This window comes from Gopherus evgoodei, chromosome 17, assembly GCF_007399415.2.
Source record: "Gopherus evgoodei ecotype Sinaloan lineage chromosome 17, rGopEvg1_v1.p, whole genome shotgun sequence".
Lineage (NCBI taxonomy): Eukaryota > Metazoa > Chordata > Testudines > Testudinidae > Gopherus > Gopherus evgoodei.
This window is the reverse complement of record NC_044338.1, coordinates 14,410,537-14,431,633: the sequence shown is the minus strand read 5'-3', so window position 1 is coordinate 14,431,633 and position 21,097 is coordinate 14,410,537. Positions and strand designations below refer to the sequence as shown.

The window sequence follows — 21,097 nt, the reverse complement described above, 5'->3', positions numbered from 1 at the left end:
CTGCTCTTGCGCTCCAGCTGGCACGCCAGGTCGAGGGCTGCACCATGCGGTTCTGGAAGCCGCGGCATGGCCCCGATCCATGGTGCAGCATGGCCCCACTCCGGCACTCTAGCAGGGTCGGGGGCCACTCCACACGAAGGGACATGCTGCTGCTTCCAGGAGCTGAGGTAAGTGCCACTTGGAGCCTGCACCCCTGAGCCTCTCCCTAAGCCCCTGCTCCAGCTACAGCCCTGATCCTCCTCCCACTCACCAAACCCTTCAATCCCAGCCCGGAGCACCATACTGTATCCCCATCCTCTCATCCCCCAGCCCCACCCCCGAGCCCTTACCCCCAACCAGAGCCCTTACCCCCTCCCACACTCCAACCACAATTTTATGAGCATTCATGGCCCGCCATGCAATTTCTATTCCCCAGTGTGGCCCCCGAGCCAAAAAGTTTGCCCACCCCTGTGCTGGAGGGACCCAAGAGCTTTCTTTTTTTTAGCCAATCCAAGGGACTGAGCATATGGTGAGGCAGGAACTGTGGATATTGAGGTGGTCTGACAGAGCTTCTGGAACATTCTTCTCTTATGCGCATCCACCCTTGCTTCAGCTAGGTGTTTTCCCACAGAGAACTCTAGCCGCTACCCCACATTGATTGAGAGCATTTCTGGCCTTCAGAGCCCAGCTAGCTTGTCTTTAGAGGATATGAAATAATTTCTTCTTCGTGGGTAGGGATTATGGAAAGTTTTTTTTCCCCTAATTCTCCTTCTCCCCTCAGTCCCATAAACCTCAGTCTGCGCAGACACAGTCACGAGGGCACCACTGTTCCCAACCCATTCAGTCTATGTTCCATTGTAAAGAGTGTGATGTGGAGTATCTCAACTGAGTGAAATCATGGTAGCTATGTGCATTTCCACTCCCTGAGGATCTGCCCCCCAAACTTTCACACAGGTCTAGCAGTTGGGCTCGTGAGGGGATACCACAGGCCTATTAAATGAATGCACGCAAGCCACCCAATTGGTAGTGGGCTGTGGTACAAATAAGTGAGCCGTAGGTGACTGCTGAAAAGGTTCTGAATTTCCTATGATAAATGTGGATGCTGCGCTTTTATATTTTAAATCCCCTGTGCATAGGGTTGCCGGGTGTCCAGTTGGTGGCGCAGCGGGGCTAAGTCATGATCCCTACCCGGCTCTGTGCAGCTCCCGGGAAGCTACCTGCACATTTCTCCAGCTTGGGGGCACCCACAGAGGCTCTGCACGCTGCCCGCACCCCAAGTGCTGGCTCGCAGCTCCCATTGGCTAGGAATCGCAGTGGGCAGGTGCAGTGTGCAGAGCCCCTCTGGCCGCCTTTCCACTTAAGGACCGGAGGGACATGCCAGCCGTTTTTCCCGGGAGCTGCTTGAGGTAAGCACCACCCAGAGCCCTCACCCCCTCAGGTGGCCCTGCCTCAGCCCTGAGCCCCCTCCCACACCCAAAGTCCCTCCGGGAGCCTACACCCACATCCCCAGCCCGGCACTCCCTCCTGCTCTTTGGACTCACCCCAGAGCCCTCACCCCTCCCACACCCAACCATCTGTCCCAGCCCAGTGAAAATGTATGAGCGAGGGTGGGAGAGAGTGAGTGACAGGAGGAGTGAGTGGGGAGCAGGGCCTTGGAGAAGGGGCATGACCTCAGGAAAGGGGCAGAGCAAGGATATTAAATTTTCTGCAATTTGAAAGTTGGCAACCCTATCTGTGAAGGACTGTTTAAGAGCAATGTCCAGCTCTGAAATAGCACCTTTCAGCCAAGGATCTCAAAGCACTTTTAAAGGAGGTAAAGTATCATTATCCCCATTTAACAGTTGAGGAAATTAAGGCACAGAGGCAAAGTGGCTCATTTAAGATTACATACTAGGGCATTGGCAGAGCTGGGCATTGGCATAGATACCAGGTGCCTTCCGCCTCTGTGCACCCCCCTCCCAGTCCACTGGACTACCTTTCTTTTAGCAAGAGCAAAATACATTCTTGTGTCTTGGGGTATGAAGTGCATATCTTTAAAGGAGTTTAAATAAACTGTGTAAAAAAGCAGTTGTCTCAGAATACAGCTGAAGAGAAGGTGAAATTGAAGGCGAGTTGCCTTCATAGCAGGAAATACAAGTTGCAGCGTGCTTACTTTTCCTAGCAGTTTGTTCTTGACCAAATTCTGTGGGAGTGGCGGGGGAGAAGGGGAATAGTGACAATCTACTACTAAGGCAGAAGTTCCAAGATGCTTCATGCATTCACATGGTAAACCCATGAGGGGAGGAGAAGAGAGTAAGTGTGGGTGTGTGTGTGAGAGTCCGTGTGTACATGTGTGCTGGGAAAAGCTTGCAGCATGCTTTGTAGGGCAAATAGACCGGAAATAAAAAAGTGAATAAAGTAAAAGAATAAGAGCTTGGATTGGTCGACAAGATTTAGTTCTGTGAACGGAGACGTTTTTGTTTCTGCTGCTGAAACTGATAGGAGCTGGAAATGCTGTGGTTCTCAGCTCCTATATGGACAAGACAGAACAGGAGTGTTCGTAAATACTCCAGAAAGCACAGTGAAACAGTGGAGAACTCCTTGGACAGATTTATAAGTATTTGTGCTCAGAGGATAATTCACAATAAAGAATTTATCCAAGCTCTTTTGAAAATCCCATTTTTAGATTTTGTTTTGCTATTCATGGAATACCTGTGAGCAGATCACAATCGCCTTGAATTTATTCATTAGTAGAAAGAATTAGATGAGTAGTTTTGCTAGTTATTTATAGTTAGTTCTGCATACCTCTATGCCAATATTTGGTATTTGTTCTTCAGCTGTTGCAAGGTTGTGATTTGTTCTAATAAATCCCATAGTATTCTTCCTATGTGCACTTCTAGTGCAAAATACTCTGATATGTTAATTTAAAATTCAGTTTCCATATACACTCACAGCTTTGAAATTTGTCTTCTACAAATATTCATGCCAGTAGAACCCAGTCACACAAATGTTCACAGAAAAAATGCAAAAGGGCAGAAGCAAATTATTTCATAAAATCGAGCAAATGGTAGTGAAATGTAGATAAATAGAAACATTGTCAGTATTCACTCATTTCTACTAATTATATCATGTTTAGACAGCAGTCTAACTGCATTAATACTCTGAGGGCTTGTCTACATCACAAAGTTGCAACGCTGGTGAGGGGGTTACAGCGCTGCAACTTAGGAGGTGTACACATCTGCAGGGCATCACCAGCGCTGCAACTCCCTGTTTGCAGCGCTGGCCATACTCCCGTTTTGTCTCGGGTGTAAAGGATCCAGCGCTGGTGATCCAGCGCTGGTAATCAAGTGTAGACACTTACCAGCGCTTTTCTTGACCTCCGTGGAATAAGCAGGTATCCCAGCATACCTGAGGAAGCCTCTGGTAATCAAGCAGGTCTCCTTCCCCAGTTTGCTCTCGCGTTCCCCGAACCCCCGTGCAAGCAGGTCTCCTTTCCTGCGGTTTGCAGGGGGGTTTGGGGAACGCGAGAGCAAACCGCAGCGAAGCTGGTCTCCTTCCCCGGTTTGCTCTCGCGTTCCCCGAACCCCCGTGCAAGCAGGTCTCCTTCCTTGCGGTTTGCAGGGGGGTTCGGGGAACGCGAGAGCAAACCGCGGCGAAGCTGGTCTCCTTCCCCGGTTTGCTCTCGCGTTCCCTGAACCCCCGTGCAAGCAGGTCTCCTTCCCTGCGGTTTGCTCTCGCGTTCCCCGAATCCCTGAGCAAGCAGGTCTCCTTCCCTGCGGTTTGCAGGGGGGTTCGGGGAACGCGAGAGCAAACCGCGGCGAAGCTGGTCTCCTTCCCCGGTTTGCTCTCGCGTTCCCCGAACCCCCCTTGAAGCCGCCCAACAGCGCTGCAGTGTGGCCACATCTAACACCACTTGCAGCGCTGGTTGCTGTAAGTGTGGCCACTCTGCAGCGCTGGCCCTATACAGCTGTACTAATACAGCTGTAACAACCAGCGCTGCAAAATTGTAGATGTAGACATACCCTGAGGGTTTAACTTGTACAATCTATAGCATCCGAAGGCAGTACGTGTTCAGACACATAGAAAGAGTGGGGATTTTTTTAACCTCCAAGGTTTATCATTTATGAATATATAGAACAGCCAAGAAGCTTTTATGGAACTAAGTAAAGAATTTAGGCTCCAGTCCTCCAAAACATCCCCATAGTGAAGATCATGACCTCTCTAAAGTGTCTTCAGTTGATCGTAGATCCTCAGTTGATCTTTCTAAATTAGGCATTGAGGGTGTACATGCTTAGTCGGGGGTTGGTAACTTTATGAAAACAAGCAATCTCAGTGGTGCAAGTAACTATTTATGTGGCTCAATGTTTTCAGGTTAAAAGACTTAAATTGTTACGTTCTTTGGGACAGGGACCTTGTTTGCTTGTATTTCAGCAGACTGACACTCTGGACATTCATGAGCAATTGTGATACCACTTGGAATAGGTCTGTGATTGTCAGAAACCTGTAGATGCTGAGGCTGGATCTTGCCCTTGCGGTACTAAAGCTGCCACAGCAGTGGCGCTAAGGAGTATCATCAGAGAGGAAGAATTATCTGAGCCAGTCTAAACTTCTGCTTTTTGTATGTGCTTTGTCTGTCTTCTGCAGCTCAAGCCAGGTCAGAACAGTTGCCGAGACAGTGACAGTGAAAGTGCCAGTGGAGAATCGAAAGGATTCCATCGGAGCAGCTCTCGGGAAAGACTCAGTGACGTAAGTAAAAATCCTGAGGCCAAATACTGCCCTGAGTTGCATCCTTTTTTTGAAGGGTGGAAATCAGGGCAGAATTTGGCCCCTGAGGGGCAATGTGCTACTAAACTCTTCCTGCCCACCTCACTGGTGGGGTGTGGCTCTCCTGCCCCCTTGTGGAATGGACTCCTTTTAAATTTAGTAACAGTCTGTATTGGTGTGTAGGGGGTCACTCACTTGCAGCCAGTTGAAAGAAAAGAGTTGATTAATTTGTTACGTTGCAATGAACTACACGGTTGTAGCCTCTATAATATTGGTAGGTTGGTATTTTAGACCAGAGTGACATGTGCCCAAGATTCGAGCTCCCGAACAACATCATCAGGATTAACGGGGGGAGAACCACCATGATAAATATGGGTAGATTTAGAGACTCTGGGAGTATGTGAGAAAAAGTGACCACAAAGTAATATACTCACAAGTTGTCAAATGTCCTTTTATTAACAATTTCATTAAGCAGATAAAGGACACCACAACTACTGCAAATACACAGATAGAGACAAACCATACGTTGTCCAGCATCAATGATTTCATACTCCCATCCCCTGGGGAAACATCGAAAGGAGTAGGATAATTATCAGGTGGCTGCCCCTGGTGGGTGTCTCCTAATGCTTCCCAGGCTGGCAACAGCTTTTATCCTGGTTTTCTTTTATGCCAACTATGCTCATGCATATACATTAAAGTGACATCCTCTCTTTCTTTATTTGCACTTCAACACCTCATGAATTTTAGGGTGACCCATCTCTCATAGGCTATCCCCTTCATTCCCCTTGTTCCCATAGCAACTTGAGGTTATTACAGAGTCGCCTGAAATGGTACTGTTGGACATCTTGTGGTATTAACTGGTACGTTATGGCAGATTTTTCCCATTTATTGCTGCATAGTTTCAGAACATCAGCATTCAAACCCATCTTTTACTGTAATCTTACAGTTTACTTATACAGGATTCTGTCTGTTATCTCGTCATGCCAACTTGCTTGAGGCCTCTGTGGCTTTCTGTGGACAAGTTACATATCTCACAGACCTAAAGCCTACAGGCCATGCATTAGTTTTATTTTACTTGCATACATAATACACATTCATCAGTGATACATGCTGATACTTTAACAGTGAAACTCAGAGCTAATCTGTTACCCGTAGATAGATTATGTATAATTAGCTGCACAGTGAACACTAGTTTGATAAGTACGGTAGGCTCTTACTCAGGATGGGAAGGGGGGGGGATGTAGTTACTGTAGCGAATTTCATACTTGCAGAAGGTGTTGGAGAACTGGAGAGGCTCAAGTCATTTTTATGCACTGAACAGGTATAACATGGCTAACAGGTATAACATGCACAAGTTTTGCCTCCACTGCTTGGCCAAACTTCCCGTTGAAGGAGCCAGTACTAGTGATGAGAGGGTATCTCTCTCCATGCAAAAAACAAAGCTTCCTTCCTCTCTCTCTTGCAGAGTATTAACCATTCACTGATTTAAACTATTCATCAGTTATTCAACCAATGCCTAGAATGAGAGTAGACACATTCTGGGAACAAAATGGATCTTCTTTTGCTGTAATTAGATCATCTAACCCAGGGGGTGGATTTTTAAAAAAAATACAATGGCTCATCTATAGGGTCAGGATGGGTCAGATCCTCAGCTGGTTTAATTTATCATCATTTCACCAGACCCCCTCCATCTGAAGGTCTGGTCCTATATCTCTAGTGCATAATAAATGATACCCAAGACTCAGAAATAGGTATTCAAATTTGGAAGACAGGTAACATAGGGTGGCTTGCACAGATGAGATCAAGTTGAGCAGAAATGAAACTGAGAAAAGCATAACTTTTTTTTAAACTCATTTTCTTGGCAAATTTAAGCCTCAAGGTACAGAGCTAGTTCTAGCTGCTTGTGCAGTACTTCTGGAATAGCCTCCTAAAATGCTGATGTAACGGTATGAAACCACCTCCATCTATCTTTCTCCTTTGCTCCATTATTTTAGGGGCCCATCGCTCCCTTAAACTCAACCTTCATGGGTGGCCTCATGTTAGTTTTAAAGCCTGCCCTTTATAGCCATAGGGTGAGACTGTTACCAGTGCAATAAGATACCATCAAAGGAGAGGCAGTTGACTTCAGCAAGTAATTTGAGATTTTCCACTGACTTAGATCTTTTGGCAACACTCGTTGTACTTCACTGTTGTAGTCATGGTTGTGTCATGTGCCTGCACTGCAGCTTGGGGCTGATTGGAATATTTTACACATGCATATCATGATCTATGCAAGCCTTGCAATGTACTGAAGATGGGGACCCAAGGACTGAGGCTTGTCGAATGCCTCACAGCAAGTCAGTACCAGAGCTGGGCGTAGACCCCAGTGCTCCTGATTCCAGTCCCCTAGTTTTACAGACATGCATCCTGTGTCCGCTGGCAATACATTGTCTTCAACCTCACAATGCAGATAATGGAAAGGAGGAGGGAAACACTTTTTGTTCCCATTAGACACCCAAGAGATCACATGAGAATTACATTATCAGTGAGCGGGGATCTCAGCAATAATCTCATTAATATATTTTTTTATTTCTTTTGCCTAAGTTGATAGCAAGCCCTGTCATGCTTTGATAACATAACACAGTTGAAACTTGCCTTTTCAAGAGACCCCTGGATCACTGTCCAGTGCTGCCAGTTCAGCTAAGACTTAAGAAGCATGCATAAGATGGATATCTTGTTATCTAGGCCTGCGGTGGCCTCCAGCCTTTTTCGGATTCTTTCAGTTATGAAAAGTAAATATCCTTGTACATTTCCTTCTCAGGCTACAGCAGAAACCTTGTTTTTTAAAGATGGATTCACAGATGAACAGCTCTGATAGTTTCACTTTCAGCTCCGTGAGATCCCACCTTGAATTGCATTATTTCAAACAAACAAGATTTGAGAGCTTAATAGTGTTATTTAAAAATAATACATTTTTAAAAGGTGCAGGCTGTCTGCATCTTATTTGCCAACACTGATTGTCCTGAAAAGAATAATAGATGAGACCAAGATCTCTCTTCATCTCTCTCGCTGCAGAATTTTCTCTGACATAGACACTTTTTTCACCTGGGAAAAATACACAACGAGATTGTGTACTCAGTAGAAAATATGGGTAAAATTTAAAATATCTCATTGAGATTAGCCCACAGGTCAGAAAAGTAAATCTTGGACTCTCAACATGATGAATTTCTACTGTGGTAGTCATACAATCTAGAACAGTAGGCATGGTTCCTGCATGAAGATGTATAATGAAGGGAATGCATATATTTTAGATGGATAATCCTTTTTCAAATCTCCAGTTGTAAGTAAGCTGTTGATATAGAAATGTTAACTTCATGAGCTTTAATGAGAAACCTAAGTGATAGCCCAGTGACAGACGCAGAAAGAGGGGGAATAGTATAATTAATTAACAGTTGCAAACTCACTTGTCAGTGGCATCATTCCCTCTCCTGACAGATATCTTTCAACTATGCATTTTATAAATGTGTCTGCAATCCTTGGGTAACCAGACATTGTCAAAGTATTTTTACAAGGGGTCATTCCTTTGCAGCCTGATGAGATCCAAGCAGGTAATTTTCATAACTTGAAAGAGCACTGGTCAAAACCAAAAAGAAAATAATATTATGAAAAGACCATGTTAATCAGGAGACTGGTCTAATGAGTTTTGAAATAGCATCAGACAGTAGGAAGTAGAATTGCCCCATGTTCTTGTCAAATGCAATGCAGCAAAACTCATTTCCCTCCCCTCTTTCTCCATCTGTCCCTGCACCCCATTCCTCTTGACTCTCCAAAAGAATGTAATTAACAGAAAACTTGACCTCTGGTAAATTAAGGAGAATGATTACCTGACAGCTCCTGACAGCAACTGTTGGACAGTGAGCTGATAAATCTCATTGTTTGAGTTTGTAAACCGGTCTTCCACCTGCCCCCCCCCCCCCAATGCATGTACACACACACACTCTCTCTCTCTCTCTCTCTTCTTCTATCGTCTTTTTGGAATAACCGTTTACTTTCTGCTTTCTGGATAGAGCTCGCCTAAGGGCCCTAAAGCAGAGAAATTGGAGACCTTCTTTTTATGTGTAGCTGGGAATATATAGGGTGCTATAGTCATTTTAATCTCATCAAAATCTTACCAGTAGTGGAATTCATTCTGTTAAGATTTTGCTTTAAGACAACATGGCAGTGCCTTCTCTTTTCCTCAGCTTGGAATTCTCTCAACTCACTCAGCTTTGATTTCCCTTTTTGAAATACTTGAGATCACCTTCCTTCCCTCAGTTGCCAGGGGAGGTAAGGGAATCTTTGTGCGGGGGAATGAGCATATAGCAGCCAGCAGGCCTGGATGGTAAACATCCTAGAGTGTTAAGGGGATTAGCCAACGAGTCTACTATACCAATGATGATTATTTCTGACAGAGTAAAAATGTCAACACACTGCAAAACTCCCCACAAAAGCTCGATCCTGAGCACTTTGGATTCAATGCAGCAAAGCACTGAAGCAAATTTAAGCATGTGAACTTAAAGCACTTGAGTCGTCCCATTGAAATCCATTCTTGTATCCTTCATGGTTCATCCAGCCCTAACTTTGATGCACACCGTACAAATGTGGATAGTGACAAATAGCTGAGGAGTTCTGTCATCTCGGATCTATGAGACTTGTTCTCTCTCTCACACAGAAGTTATATGATTGCTCTAGATCATGGGTAGCAATTGTAAAATCTGCTATTTTTCTCCTCCATGGTTTCAAGTAGGAGATGATCATTATGAGGAATAATGACTTACCAATGGCATCAAAATCACGCTGTTTAGAACTCCAGTTTGATAACTGGATAAGAAACATCTGGGCCAAGAAAAATATACACTGTTCCATCTTTTTCCCAACCCCTTCAACACTCTGCACACATGGTGCCTCTCCTGCTCCCCAGATACCATCTCAAGGTCCCGGAAAAGCACATAGCTTCTCTCTTGAGTGCCTCAGTTTCTCGTGCTTTCTGGCTGTGTTTCTAAGTGCACAGGGTACCCAAAGCTAGAGAGGAGATTATGCTGGCTTCTGAGTGAAGGGAGACAAGCCTCAATGCCACGCATGGAGATATGCTGAGATCTGATTAAAGAGTGAAGGAACCAGGCGCCAACAAAGTCATCATGTTATCACTCAGCCCTCACCCTCCGCATCAGTTTCAGCTTCAGATATTAGGACATTTGCACTTCTCTGCCTCCAGCTTCTTCTACAATAATGTTCAGTCCAAAAAATCCAGAATAAGGGTTAGCCCTTGAGTTCTCGGCTGTTTAACTCCTAGCATTTCCGCTCCTTCAGAATATTTTGTTTTCTGGGAGGTATCCAAATTGGAATAATACCAATTTGTGTGTGCGCGTGCACGGGCAGGCGCACAAGAAGCTGATGGGCTGCATGCTGTCTCTTTTTTTGTCTGAGGCTAGGAGCTTAAATGCTTTGTTGCATTATGTTAATTTGGCAGTGCAATCAAATTCATGTCGTAATTAAAGCTGTCAGTTGGAAGGCAAGCCAATCGCCGAGAAAAAACAGCATAACAAATGAAGTGAAATGATTCTGCGTGTAGCTATACAATGCTTCGCCAGGCATGAAATTAAATAAGTAATTTGATGTTGACATCAGAAATTGAAATGATACCCACTGTTCCTTCATTCTGTCAGACCTGCATAAACAATAGCCAGAACAAATATGTACAACAGAGCCCTTCTCCCCACCCGGATCCCCAAGTAATGCACAATATATATGCAAAATGGGTATAACTGTGCCTTCCAAGACCCGAAGGATGCAATTTTCTTTGGTACACAATAAGCTGATACTTCCAAGAGCATTACTACTACTTTGCTCCTGGCCCCAGAGTTGTTTTCTTAAAAATAAATAAATGAATTAAAAATGAAACAATTTATTTTAAACAAGAGCTTCTGCAAGACCTGTTTGTCACATTTTTGCTCATGGGCTTCTTATGCAGGCTTCTCCTGATGGTTGTGTGACTATTGAATGGTATGTATCAATGTTGTATTTTATACTGGATGAAATGCAAAACCATTTTATCCAATATAGGCACTCTAAATGTAGAAGTAATGCCAACCAGTGCAGGATCATGACTCAGCATGGGGCATGTAAACATGCTGCATGCATTCAGCGATTTGTACCAAGGCTGTGGACAGGGTAGCATGATTATTTAGCTATTGAGAGATGTCAAAAAGGTCAGAAGCTTTCTGCTTACATGGTCCTTGCGTCAGCCTGTATGCACTGCCCGTACACAACACAGCTAAGCTAGGCTGGCAGGCTTTCTTAGCCACATGCTTGTCACGATGAACAAAATCCCTGTGCAAAACGTATTGTCCATATCTGGCTTGCAATGTTCAAAGGGTCATTATTCAGTCAAATCAAAACCAAATTTCCCTAGAAGTCCGAAAAGCATTTATCTTCGATTAAGGCCATTTCATTGCTAAATTTCAGCTTTGTACCCATAGCCTTTATAGCACTGGAGCTTTTCATGGAAGGGGTCACAAGAATTATATTATGATAGATAAATATGTTTGCTTACTCTTTTTGTACTTTGTCTGAGCCATTTTTGCTGAAATTTTCACCTCTTCCTCCCCCGCCCACCTCCACATTTAGGCAAAATCGAGTCTTGGGAAATTTCTTCCTGGAAGGGGCATGTTTTTTATAAAGTTGCAAGTGTCAGAGAATGGAATTAGAATGGAAATCATTGTCACCTGAACTATAGCAGCCTAGTGAAGATAATTTTGTTGCAGTAAAGTCGTACGGTTTATATAGCATAAAATAGACAATAATAAAATAAAATGCTAAAAGCCAGAGCAAATGACATCCTTTAAAAGGAAAAAAATAAAGGAGTATTAGATAATGGAGTCTGACTGTTGAAAACAAGAAAATTTCTGATCAAGCAACATCAACTATAATCTTTCAGCAGTGGGGATGGATGAGGTGAAGCAGAGCAGTAAGGGTTGTCAACTGCAAACCTTTTACAGCCCAGCCCAGGTTCAGTCATTTGTTCACCTAAGAAGTCATAGTAGAACCCCTAGAAGGTGGGTGATGTCAGAATAGAGGTGCCCTTCAGGATATGGTCAAAGGGAAAGATCAAGTAACTATGTTTCTAAGAATTAATGGCACTGAAGAGAACCACTTCAAGCCTCTTTATTTGGTCCTTAATTGATGAACTCTCAGTAGTATACTGAATTATTTACAATGAACATTGCTGTAACTCTGCAGCTTGTTGACACAATCCAGCTCCAATGAAATAACTGGAAATTGGTACAGCATAGGCCTCATCAGGCATTAATTTCACTCTCATTGGTGTGCTGCAGTGATCAAAAGTTATACTTACAGGAAGACTGAGTCCAAGCACAGAGAGGACTTCCTGTTAGGGCTCCCTGCAGCCACTTTTGAAATAGAGAGTTATGGTGTTGCAAACACTACTTGTTTTCCCTGAGCTTGTTAAGTCTGATTGGTGTGGTCCATGCTATTTCCGGTGCTCCTTATGGCATATTATTGCAAGTGAGACTATCAGGGAACAGAAGGAGTGACCAAGCTGTACAAGTTAGAGATAGCGTTGATGATCCAAGGTCGTCTTTTCCATCTCTCTGGCCAGGAAAGAACAGTTCTCTAGATCATATTTCCTTGTGTGTTGTCCAGTATGGTCTGAAACCTTTCAGGCTGGGGCCATCAGCAATTGGACAGCGTGTGCTATAATATAATAGATCAGGGTGGCCAAACTGTGGCTTATGAGCCACATGCGCCTCTTTTATAGTTCAAGTGCTGCTTCAGTGCCCCCCACATTCTCTACCTACTAGACTGGCGGGGGGAGCTTGGAACCTCTGCCTTGCAACAGGGTGGTGGGATAGGGGCTTCTGCCCCATGGGAAGGAGGATCTTCTGGCTACAGCCCTGCAGGGCGCATCTGACGGGGCTCGGGGCTTCAGCAGGAGTGGGGCTGAAACCCCGAGCTCTGTCAGGAACCTTCTGTGGTGAAGCCCTGAGCCTCACCAGGTGTGCCCCAGCTCTCCAACTTCTGAAGATTGTCATATTCGGCTCAGAGGATGAGCAGGTTTGGCCACCCCTGTAATAGACAATGAGCTAGATTGTGACTGAAGTGCTTAGGTCTGCCTATCTCCCTAATTCCTGTGAATATAGAGATTACAATCATGCCCCACCTTAAACTGCAATCTTATGACACTATTTTATACAAATTTTAAACCTGATTCCTTTGTTATTTTAGAGGTTTGAGTTTTAAAGTCTCTTTCATGCTATAGGATTTGTTCTTTGGTTGGTTTTTCTTCTAAAATCCTTGGGTTGTCAAAAATATGGAAGTCTAAATTGGAAATTCTCATGACAATGTCTGGGAAATGGGACATTGACTGTAGCGGCTTCCCTGTGCTCACATATTCTTTACATTTCAGTCTTCTAATTATGTTTACAAAATGTCTCATTTTAGAAAAGCAGTGTGTGCACTAACCAGGGCCTTTCGTGAATAAATTGGCAAACAGGTCATACACTGAAAAAGTCATCCAAATCCACCAGGCTTTTTATTTTGAAGTCAGTCTATGGTATCTTTTTTCCTCCTCCCACCTGCCCCTTTGTGGCCACAAAGCTGAGTAGCTGGAGTCCAGGGCATTGAATGTCAGGGAGGCTGGTTGATGAGTGTCTGTTTAGTCTCATTGCAGGGCGAAATGCCATCATTAATTCATTACCCAGCTGCCTGTCAAATAAATTGGCAATTACATCCACCGCGGAAGCTTGGAATTCAGTAAATAGCACGCTACCATTTCAGAGTCGTTGAGAGATGTAAAAGGAAAAATTAAGCATCACCGTGTTTGTTTCAGAAGCAGATGACAAGGGGCAGCACATTGGTGCTGTGATGTAGTGATGAAAAGCTTGGAAAGGGCTGGTAATGAGTTGTGTGGATTGGAACGTGTTAAAAACCATCACTAACTTTCCATTTTGTCTTTGTGTTTTATTGCAGAGCTCAGCTCCTTCCAGCTTGGGAACAGGCTACTTTGTAAGTGTATCTCAACTTCAACACATGTGCCTCTGAACAGCTTAGCATTCCTCCTGAAAAGAGAGCTCTTTATTATGTTGAAATAAGCATAAATAACCAGCATTAGTCTGCCTGATAGCTTTATTGATCATCTTCCATTCCTATTGTAGGTAATCAATTATAGCGAGAATTCCAGACCTCTGGACAATGGTTTTATAAATTGATCTTATCAGGTTAATTAATATATAAATTACCACTATATTTAATTTGTCTAATAGGATTGTGTTTCATACTGCTTGTTACTATGCCTCAGTTTACATAGTTCTGATATGGGATTCAAGTGTCTTGATTCTTCCTTGCTCCAGTGTTTTTTTAATAGATTCACAGGTTCTAAACCCAGATGGACCCATTATGATCTATTTGTACTTTGACCTGCTGCATTATATAAGCAACTAAATGTCAAGCAGTGATTTCTACACAAAGATCCATAACTAGTGGTTAAACTAGAGTATATGTTTTAGCAAGACACTAGTTGCACTCCTTTGACTCCAGCAGAGTTATGCTACTTTTACATTCATATGAGAAGAGAATGAGGCCCAGGATTGATTGATCAATCTTATCTATTACAGAAAATGTGATTTTTATTTTGTTTACTGTTACCATTGAATTCAGTGGACAGTTTCTTCGGTATTTTTATATTGAACGTGGTTACTCCTCTTTTCAGTGTAATTTACGGTATATTCCCCAAGCAGGGTGTATTTCTGCCTTTCTAATATCTGTAGAGGAAATAGATCACTACATATTTCTGAAAACAGGTGGGTAAAATGTAATTAGACTTTTCCCACAGCGTGTGCTGTGTATAGTTAATAGTGTAATCAGAAGCTGCTCCCATCTTTTCATCAAACACAGGGGAAAAGAAAACTGTACACAATCCATGATGAAGAAACTTTAAAGTATTTATATCCAGATTCCCAAAGTGCAATGTTCTTTCATTTGTACATGGTGAAATTAGTTACTTTCTGTAGGGTTTGTGATCCTACATAAAAAGATATGAGACTAAATTGGATAACAAATGACCTCACATGTAAAGGGTAAAATGCAAGCACAAAAATTGCTTAGCATTTGGAGGCTTGCCATGTCCTGCTGGATTTAAGTCGGACTTCAGCCTAAAGTGAATGTTAACACTTCTGCCAGTGGAAAGGTATGAAGAGAGCATTATCAGTTGAAGAAGGTTGGTGGTTGTTCCTATTACTGTAGCAAAATCTAAATCGCTTTAAGATGAGAAGAAACAGCAAATGCTGTTTCATTCCTTTAGCTGCTCCCTACCCCATTATGTATCGTGCATATTTGATGGGGGGGGGGAAATCTCTGCAGCATCTTAAGAATTATCTTGTATAAAGGCTAAAACTTGAGTATCTTTCCATAGTCTAGCAGAAGTGCCATCCTTTGTGACTGGACACTTTTTTTTACCTCTGATGAAGAGGAGTACAGATATGCTCTGGAATGGGTTAGATATAGTCTGAGAAAAAGAGGTTTGTTAATTTTTAAAGCCTTGTCTCCTTATTGTGGGAGCTGAATACGCATGGTTGTGAGAGCACAGGTTCAGCTTAATATCTAGGAAGCAGAGCGAACAGAAGAAAAGCCATCTGCTATTCTTTTACACCATATTGTATGTGGGTTGGTCCACTACAGTGAAAATCTGGAGGGTGTCAGCATCTCCTGTGCTTCATCCAAAAGCTTTAAAGTTTCCAATTCTCCAAAGTTAAGAGTGACAAAAAACAACAAGAAGAGTTTTTGAGTTCTAGTGCCAACACATTCGCATTTTTAATGCTGTTGTTTGAGATGGGCTTGGGGTGGGGACCAAACGGCTTAAGTTTCACTAGTGTGTTGTGCTTAACTGTGTATAGTCTGTGATATTTTGCGTTTTCTTCCTATGCCACCAATAGTTAATGCTGTCATTTAGCTATCCTGCTAAAGTAATTTTTACATTTAAACAATTTTGGATGAAACTTGAAGGTTCCCCACCCCGCTTTATTTTGGAAAAGTTGTTTTTAGGATTATCTTGCTAATTTTTTTTTAAAAGCCCATAACATTATTAACTTACATGGGGCAAATATAACCCAGATGTGTTCGGCAGTACCAGACAATGAGAAAAATGCTCTGAAATGATCCGCTCAACATGTGTTTCTGGTAAATGCCATTATTGTATTATCAAAATGCAAAAGAATATGAGCTTGAATAGATGTTTTTACAAAGCCTTTAACCAGCAAGAGCCTGGTTGTCTTATCGCTTCAGCTTGAATCCAGACTGTCAGAACCATGGCTCGTAGAGCAGTGTCTCAATTAAAACAATATGGTCTTTGAGTTCAGTCAATAATAAAGGCCCTTTACCTTCAGAAACATTGTGGTTTGGTATATATTGTACTACAATGTTTCAAAAAGCCCCATAACACACCAGAAGAAACATCTACATCGGGTAAGTGAAAACTGGCTGATGGTTTTAGCTTCATCAGACACCCAGTTCTGATGCCTAACTTGGAAAGCCAGATGGAAGCAAATCTCCTACAGAATGGAGTGAGCTTTGAGGTATGGATAAAGCAGCAAAGATTTGCTGGTAAGTTGAGAATTAATGAAATCTTTCTTCCTCTCTAGCTCAGTATTTTAATCATCTGGCCCTGTTGCTGTTTCTACCTCCCCCTTCCTCTTCAGTAACATTTGACAGTAGTACCCTTTCAGCCAACAGGCATCCTTCTGTTTTCATTGCTGAGGAAAGTCACCGTCCTTCTGTACCAGGCACTCTGTCCACACCCTTTCTAGGAAAGCAAGCTGAGGTGTTGACTGATGCATCTGTCGTGAAATCGATAGGCAACTCATGACATAATGGGCATGCCCACACTTACGAAGCGTTGCAATCTTTTCTGTCCTCCTTGAGCTCCCTTTTTGAAAGTCTGGGTGCCCCATTATGTGTTCCTCCTTGTCAGTCACTCCTTGGCTTTGAGTAGCAAGGATCCTTCATCTCCGTTTAGTTCTGTTGCTTTTTAAAGTGATTCAAATGCATCAGATTTAATTGGAAGTTCATAGATGAGAACATAAGCAAATATAGTTTTTTAGATCAAACCTATTGGAATGAATGCTTAAACTAGATAAAATAGAAAACCCCAGAGCAGTTTCACCTTTTGGGAGCTTTGGTGAATGCTTACCCTTAATATATGTGCTCATTTATCACATGCATAATCACACAGGAGCTACTATTCTCCCTATAATTAGAGTTGTAGATGATTTGCAATCTACATCCTAATACTGTTGACATGTAAAATGTCGTGTAGTTGTAACCATGTTGGTCCCAGGATATTAGAGAGACAAGGTGGATTAGGTAATTTTTTTTTTATTGGACAAACTTCTGTTGGTGAGAGAGATGAGCTTTCGAGCTGCCCAGAGGTTTTCGTCAGATCGGAAGAATTCTGAGTAGTTCGAAAGCTTTTTTCGAAAAGGCATTACCTCATGTCTCAAGTAACTTGAATCTATATTGGATTAGTCTGCCTTTTCATTACCAGCAAGAAGAACATTCTTCTTTTCCATTCTGAATGTTTTCAGCTGAATAATATGTCGTCTAGTGAACAGCCGAAGTTCTATCTGCATTATTCTCTATGTAGTCCCTATGTAATATGGTAGCAATGAGGCAAATCCATTCTTCACTGAAGTCACTGGGAGTTTTGCCTGAATAAATAGTGTGTTTATGACTATGTATTTGGCCTTGTGTTTCTTAGCAGTTCCGTGGTACAAAATGCTAACATTGTTCGTATACACATCAAGATCAAGTGTGTCTTGTAAAGCATGAATATGGGCATATGTTTTTATTTGGTGGTTCCTATATCTCTCATGCTTGTGTGTGCAACATGCAGTATGGCAAGAATGACTGTTTGCTCCCTTTGTTATGCATAGAACCTTGCTGGTAACATTGCTTGTTTAGGGTAATACTCTGAAGCTGATACCATGCCCCAGTAACACAAACCTGTTTTTATAAAATAAGACAGGGTCGTCATCTTTTGCAATTTCCTCTCAAAACCTTTTTAGGTTTCAAAACCAGTTAGCGTATGTAAGACTTTTTTTAACCCCCTCTAAGTGTCCCTGATTTCTATATCAGAGATTGAGATGTGCATAATTGGGATTTGAATAACAGCCTTGCGTTTTTCTCTCATTTGAGCACAATAATGATTTTGGCAAGTTGAGTTCTGCCATTTTAGCATCATAAGTCACATGAAACCAAATCCACATTAGAGAATTGAAGCAGGTTTGGTTGTTTGTAAGAAAATAAAACAGACATCAGAATCTAAATTATTGAATAGTTTTTTTTCCTAAAGAACAAAACGTATCCCAAAGTTGTAAAAAATTACCTGATTCATCAGCTCATGTTAGTTCCTGATTAACATAGTTTGTCCTTTCTCTTATTGAAGTGGTTTGTAGCATATTTGTGACTGGAAAGGGGTTTGTCTTATTTTTATGTATGTATGTTTTGGTTTATTTTCTATTAGGATTTCAGTTTTTCTCCAAATACACAATGGTTGGTGGGGTTTGAGGTTGGATAGTGGCTGTAGCCGAAGTCACTTTTTTGAGTGCAGGGCAAGGAGAGCAAGGGAACTATCATGGGAAAAAAACCTGAAGCATTTTAAAATAAAAAGGGGAAAAAAAAAGAGTCTGGTTGGCTTTGACCTTTGTTCTCTACTCAAGAAAAAATGTGTTCTCCCCTCCCACCCCCCTCCATTTAAAGAAAAATAATCTCTAATTTGCCCTGAGGCTGGTAACTCAGTTCAGCAGATGTTTGCATAATTATGATATGCCACTGGAATACCATGATGTACAATGATTCATTTCCTTGCACAGTGCTCCAGAAATCCATCCCATGAAGAGCAAGTGAACAACCAACCACGTAGGGTAGTGACCACAGAAGAATCCATGCAACTGGCTGAAAGGAATGAATCTCACCTACGTTTCCGTGCATTGCAGGAATGCATACCAAGTCAGACTAGAGGAGCAATGTGGACTAGGGTCTCCAATTTTGGTTGGACATATTCCTGGAGATTTCATCACATGGCAATCTTTAATTAAAGATTAATCTTTAATTCCTGGAGACTCCAAGACAATCCTGGAGGCTGGCAACCCTAATGTGGTCTTGGGTACACTAAAGTGTACTCCAAATTGTACGCTCCTGTTTTAGACACAACATGTAACCAATATTTTTTTCCTCCATTGACTGACTGTTCAGATTCAAATACACAATCTTAAGTACAGTGGTAGTCCTCAACTAGAGGTATGTGTACCTCTGGAGGTACGCAGAGGTCTTGCAGGAGGTACATCAACTCATCTAGATATTTGCCTAGCTTTAAAACAGGCTACATAAGTCAATACAAACTAAAATTTCATACAGACAATGTCTTGTTTATATTGCTTTATATACTATATACTGAAATGTAAGTATAATATTTATATTCCAATTGATTTATAATTATATGATAGAAATAAGGAAGTAAGCAATTTTTCAGTATTAGTGTGCTGTGACACGTCTGTATTTTTGTAAGCAGATACTTAAATGAGGTGAAACTTTGGGGTTCGCAAGACAAATTGGACTCCTGAAAGGGGTACAGTATTCTAGAAGTGTTGAGAGCTACTGAAGTAGAGCCTTTACTTCTATTTCATTCCTTGTGATGGTCAGGTTTGATAAACTAACTAGAGTGTGTTAAGGACACTACTCTAGGAGTGTAAATAAGGCGCTTCATTTCAATAGGGTAAGAAACGTGTGGCTTGGATACCCAAAGCATCATTTGAAACAAGTTGAAAAATGCAACCAGGGCTTCTTATGGAAGGAATGTACTCTTTTAATGCTGAGTGTCACATTTTCCCTGTAGTCAGTGATGGCAGTAAACAGAAGTTATTGGTGTTTCAGCCAGCTCAAGACACTTGACTGTTATCTGGAGTGCTTGACTTGCTTACGTGTTTTGCTCACGTAAAAAGGTTTGTCCATTTGAAAATACTATGGATTTTTACAAAAGCACCCAAGCGACTGGTTGTTTAGATGCACTACAGTCAATAAACTGTCATGATGTCCTCTACGAACACATTTGAAAAGACGACTCCTGTTACCCGGTGTTTGGCACTGTAAATAATTCTTAATAAATCCTAACTTGCTTAGCAGGCTAATGAATGATCTCCAACTTTCTCACAGTAATTAGCTTGATATAATTTCAAAGGGTATGTACTGTACTGCATTTCAGCCCTATTTTAAATCACTGCCCATTTGGGAAGGAATATACTATTCTTTTAAGAGACATCTGAGAGCTCACAACCAAAATCGCCTGGTGGTAATCAAGGAAGCTCCCTAGTCTGCCCTGGGGCTGGCCTGCATAAGCAAGAGGAGGAAATTGAATATGGGAATGAACAGATTTCATTATAGGTGGGCTGCCACGTGTTGCAGCTTTTCTCTCTCAGGTGACTAGTTGGACCAGGGTCCAGAGACTTTGTTTTGCTGACTCAGTTTGAGAGTTTAGAAGTATGGATCTGAGGTAGGGGCCTTATGAACTTTTGCAGAGACTTCTTCCCTAAGGCCTTCTTCAAATGACATAATCTTTTGTTAATTTGTTTTGGGTTCTTCTGCACCGGCCTGTTCTGGGACCTAGTACACCATTCTTTACAGAAAAAAAAGCTAACAACCCTATACTGTAAATCTTTTAGTTATGTTTTAAGATGCAAGAATAATGAACAAGATTCCCAATAGAAATCTCTCTGTGGGTTATGGTTTTCTGTTAGGGTTTGTAAATAGTAATGCAGCGAATTTAGAATTGAGCAGTGAAACCAGATAGTTGTGACAGTTTTTATTTATTTGAAATCTTTTAGACATTGCCTTTTATTTTCCAGAAGCCACTGAAAATGCAGTGCACTTGAAACAGGCAATATAAGTGATACAGCGCCATTACCAAATAGACATGATATGCAATAACATCTACCCCGGGTCACTTAATTTTAATTATTGTAAACTTCAGTGGTGGTCCCAGCATAGCTTCATTCAAAGAATTGGCAGGGGGCATATTAGAGATAATGTGACCATCAAAGCAAATAGAACACCAATGGCAGGCAACTGTATTTCCCAAATCCCATTAATAATGATGACAATTGTAAGTGGAACACAAGCTGCTACTTTTCGTGAGCAAAACTCCACAGTTCTTTTGGGGTGTAAAGTGAAGTATAAAGTATCTAGTTGAAATGAGAGGAATATTTAGGTAGGCAGAATGGAATTATTCAGGTTGACATGTGAGCAGGACACAAGGGCTAACCTCCTTCCCTCAGCTCTTATGAACAGAAAT

General features: G+C 42.1%; 1 protein-coding gene across 6 annotated transcripts in view; it reads left to right on the top strand.

The window, feature by feature from the left end:
* Positions 1 to 21,097, top strand: part of AUTS2 (activator of transcription and developmental regulator AUTS2) — a 952,757-nt gene that overhangs the window by 437,506 nt on the left and 494,154 nt on the right. For all 6 annotated transcript variants that reach the window (XM_030536818.1, XM_030536821.1, XM_030536819.1 and 3 more), the window contains 2 exons: positions 4,603 to 4,704; positions 13,729 to 13,764. In XM_030536818.1, the coding sequence (XP_030392678.1) occupies positions 4,603 to 4,704; positions 13,729 to 13,764 (138 nt within the window). The remainder of the gene's footprint in view (positions 1 to 4,602; positions 4,705 to 13,728; positions 13,765 to 21,097) is intronic.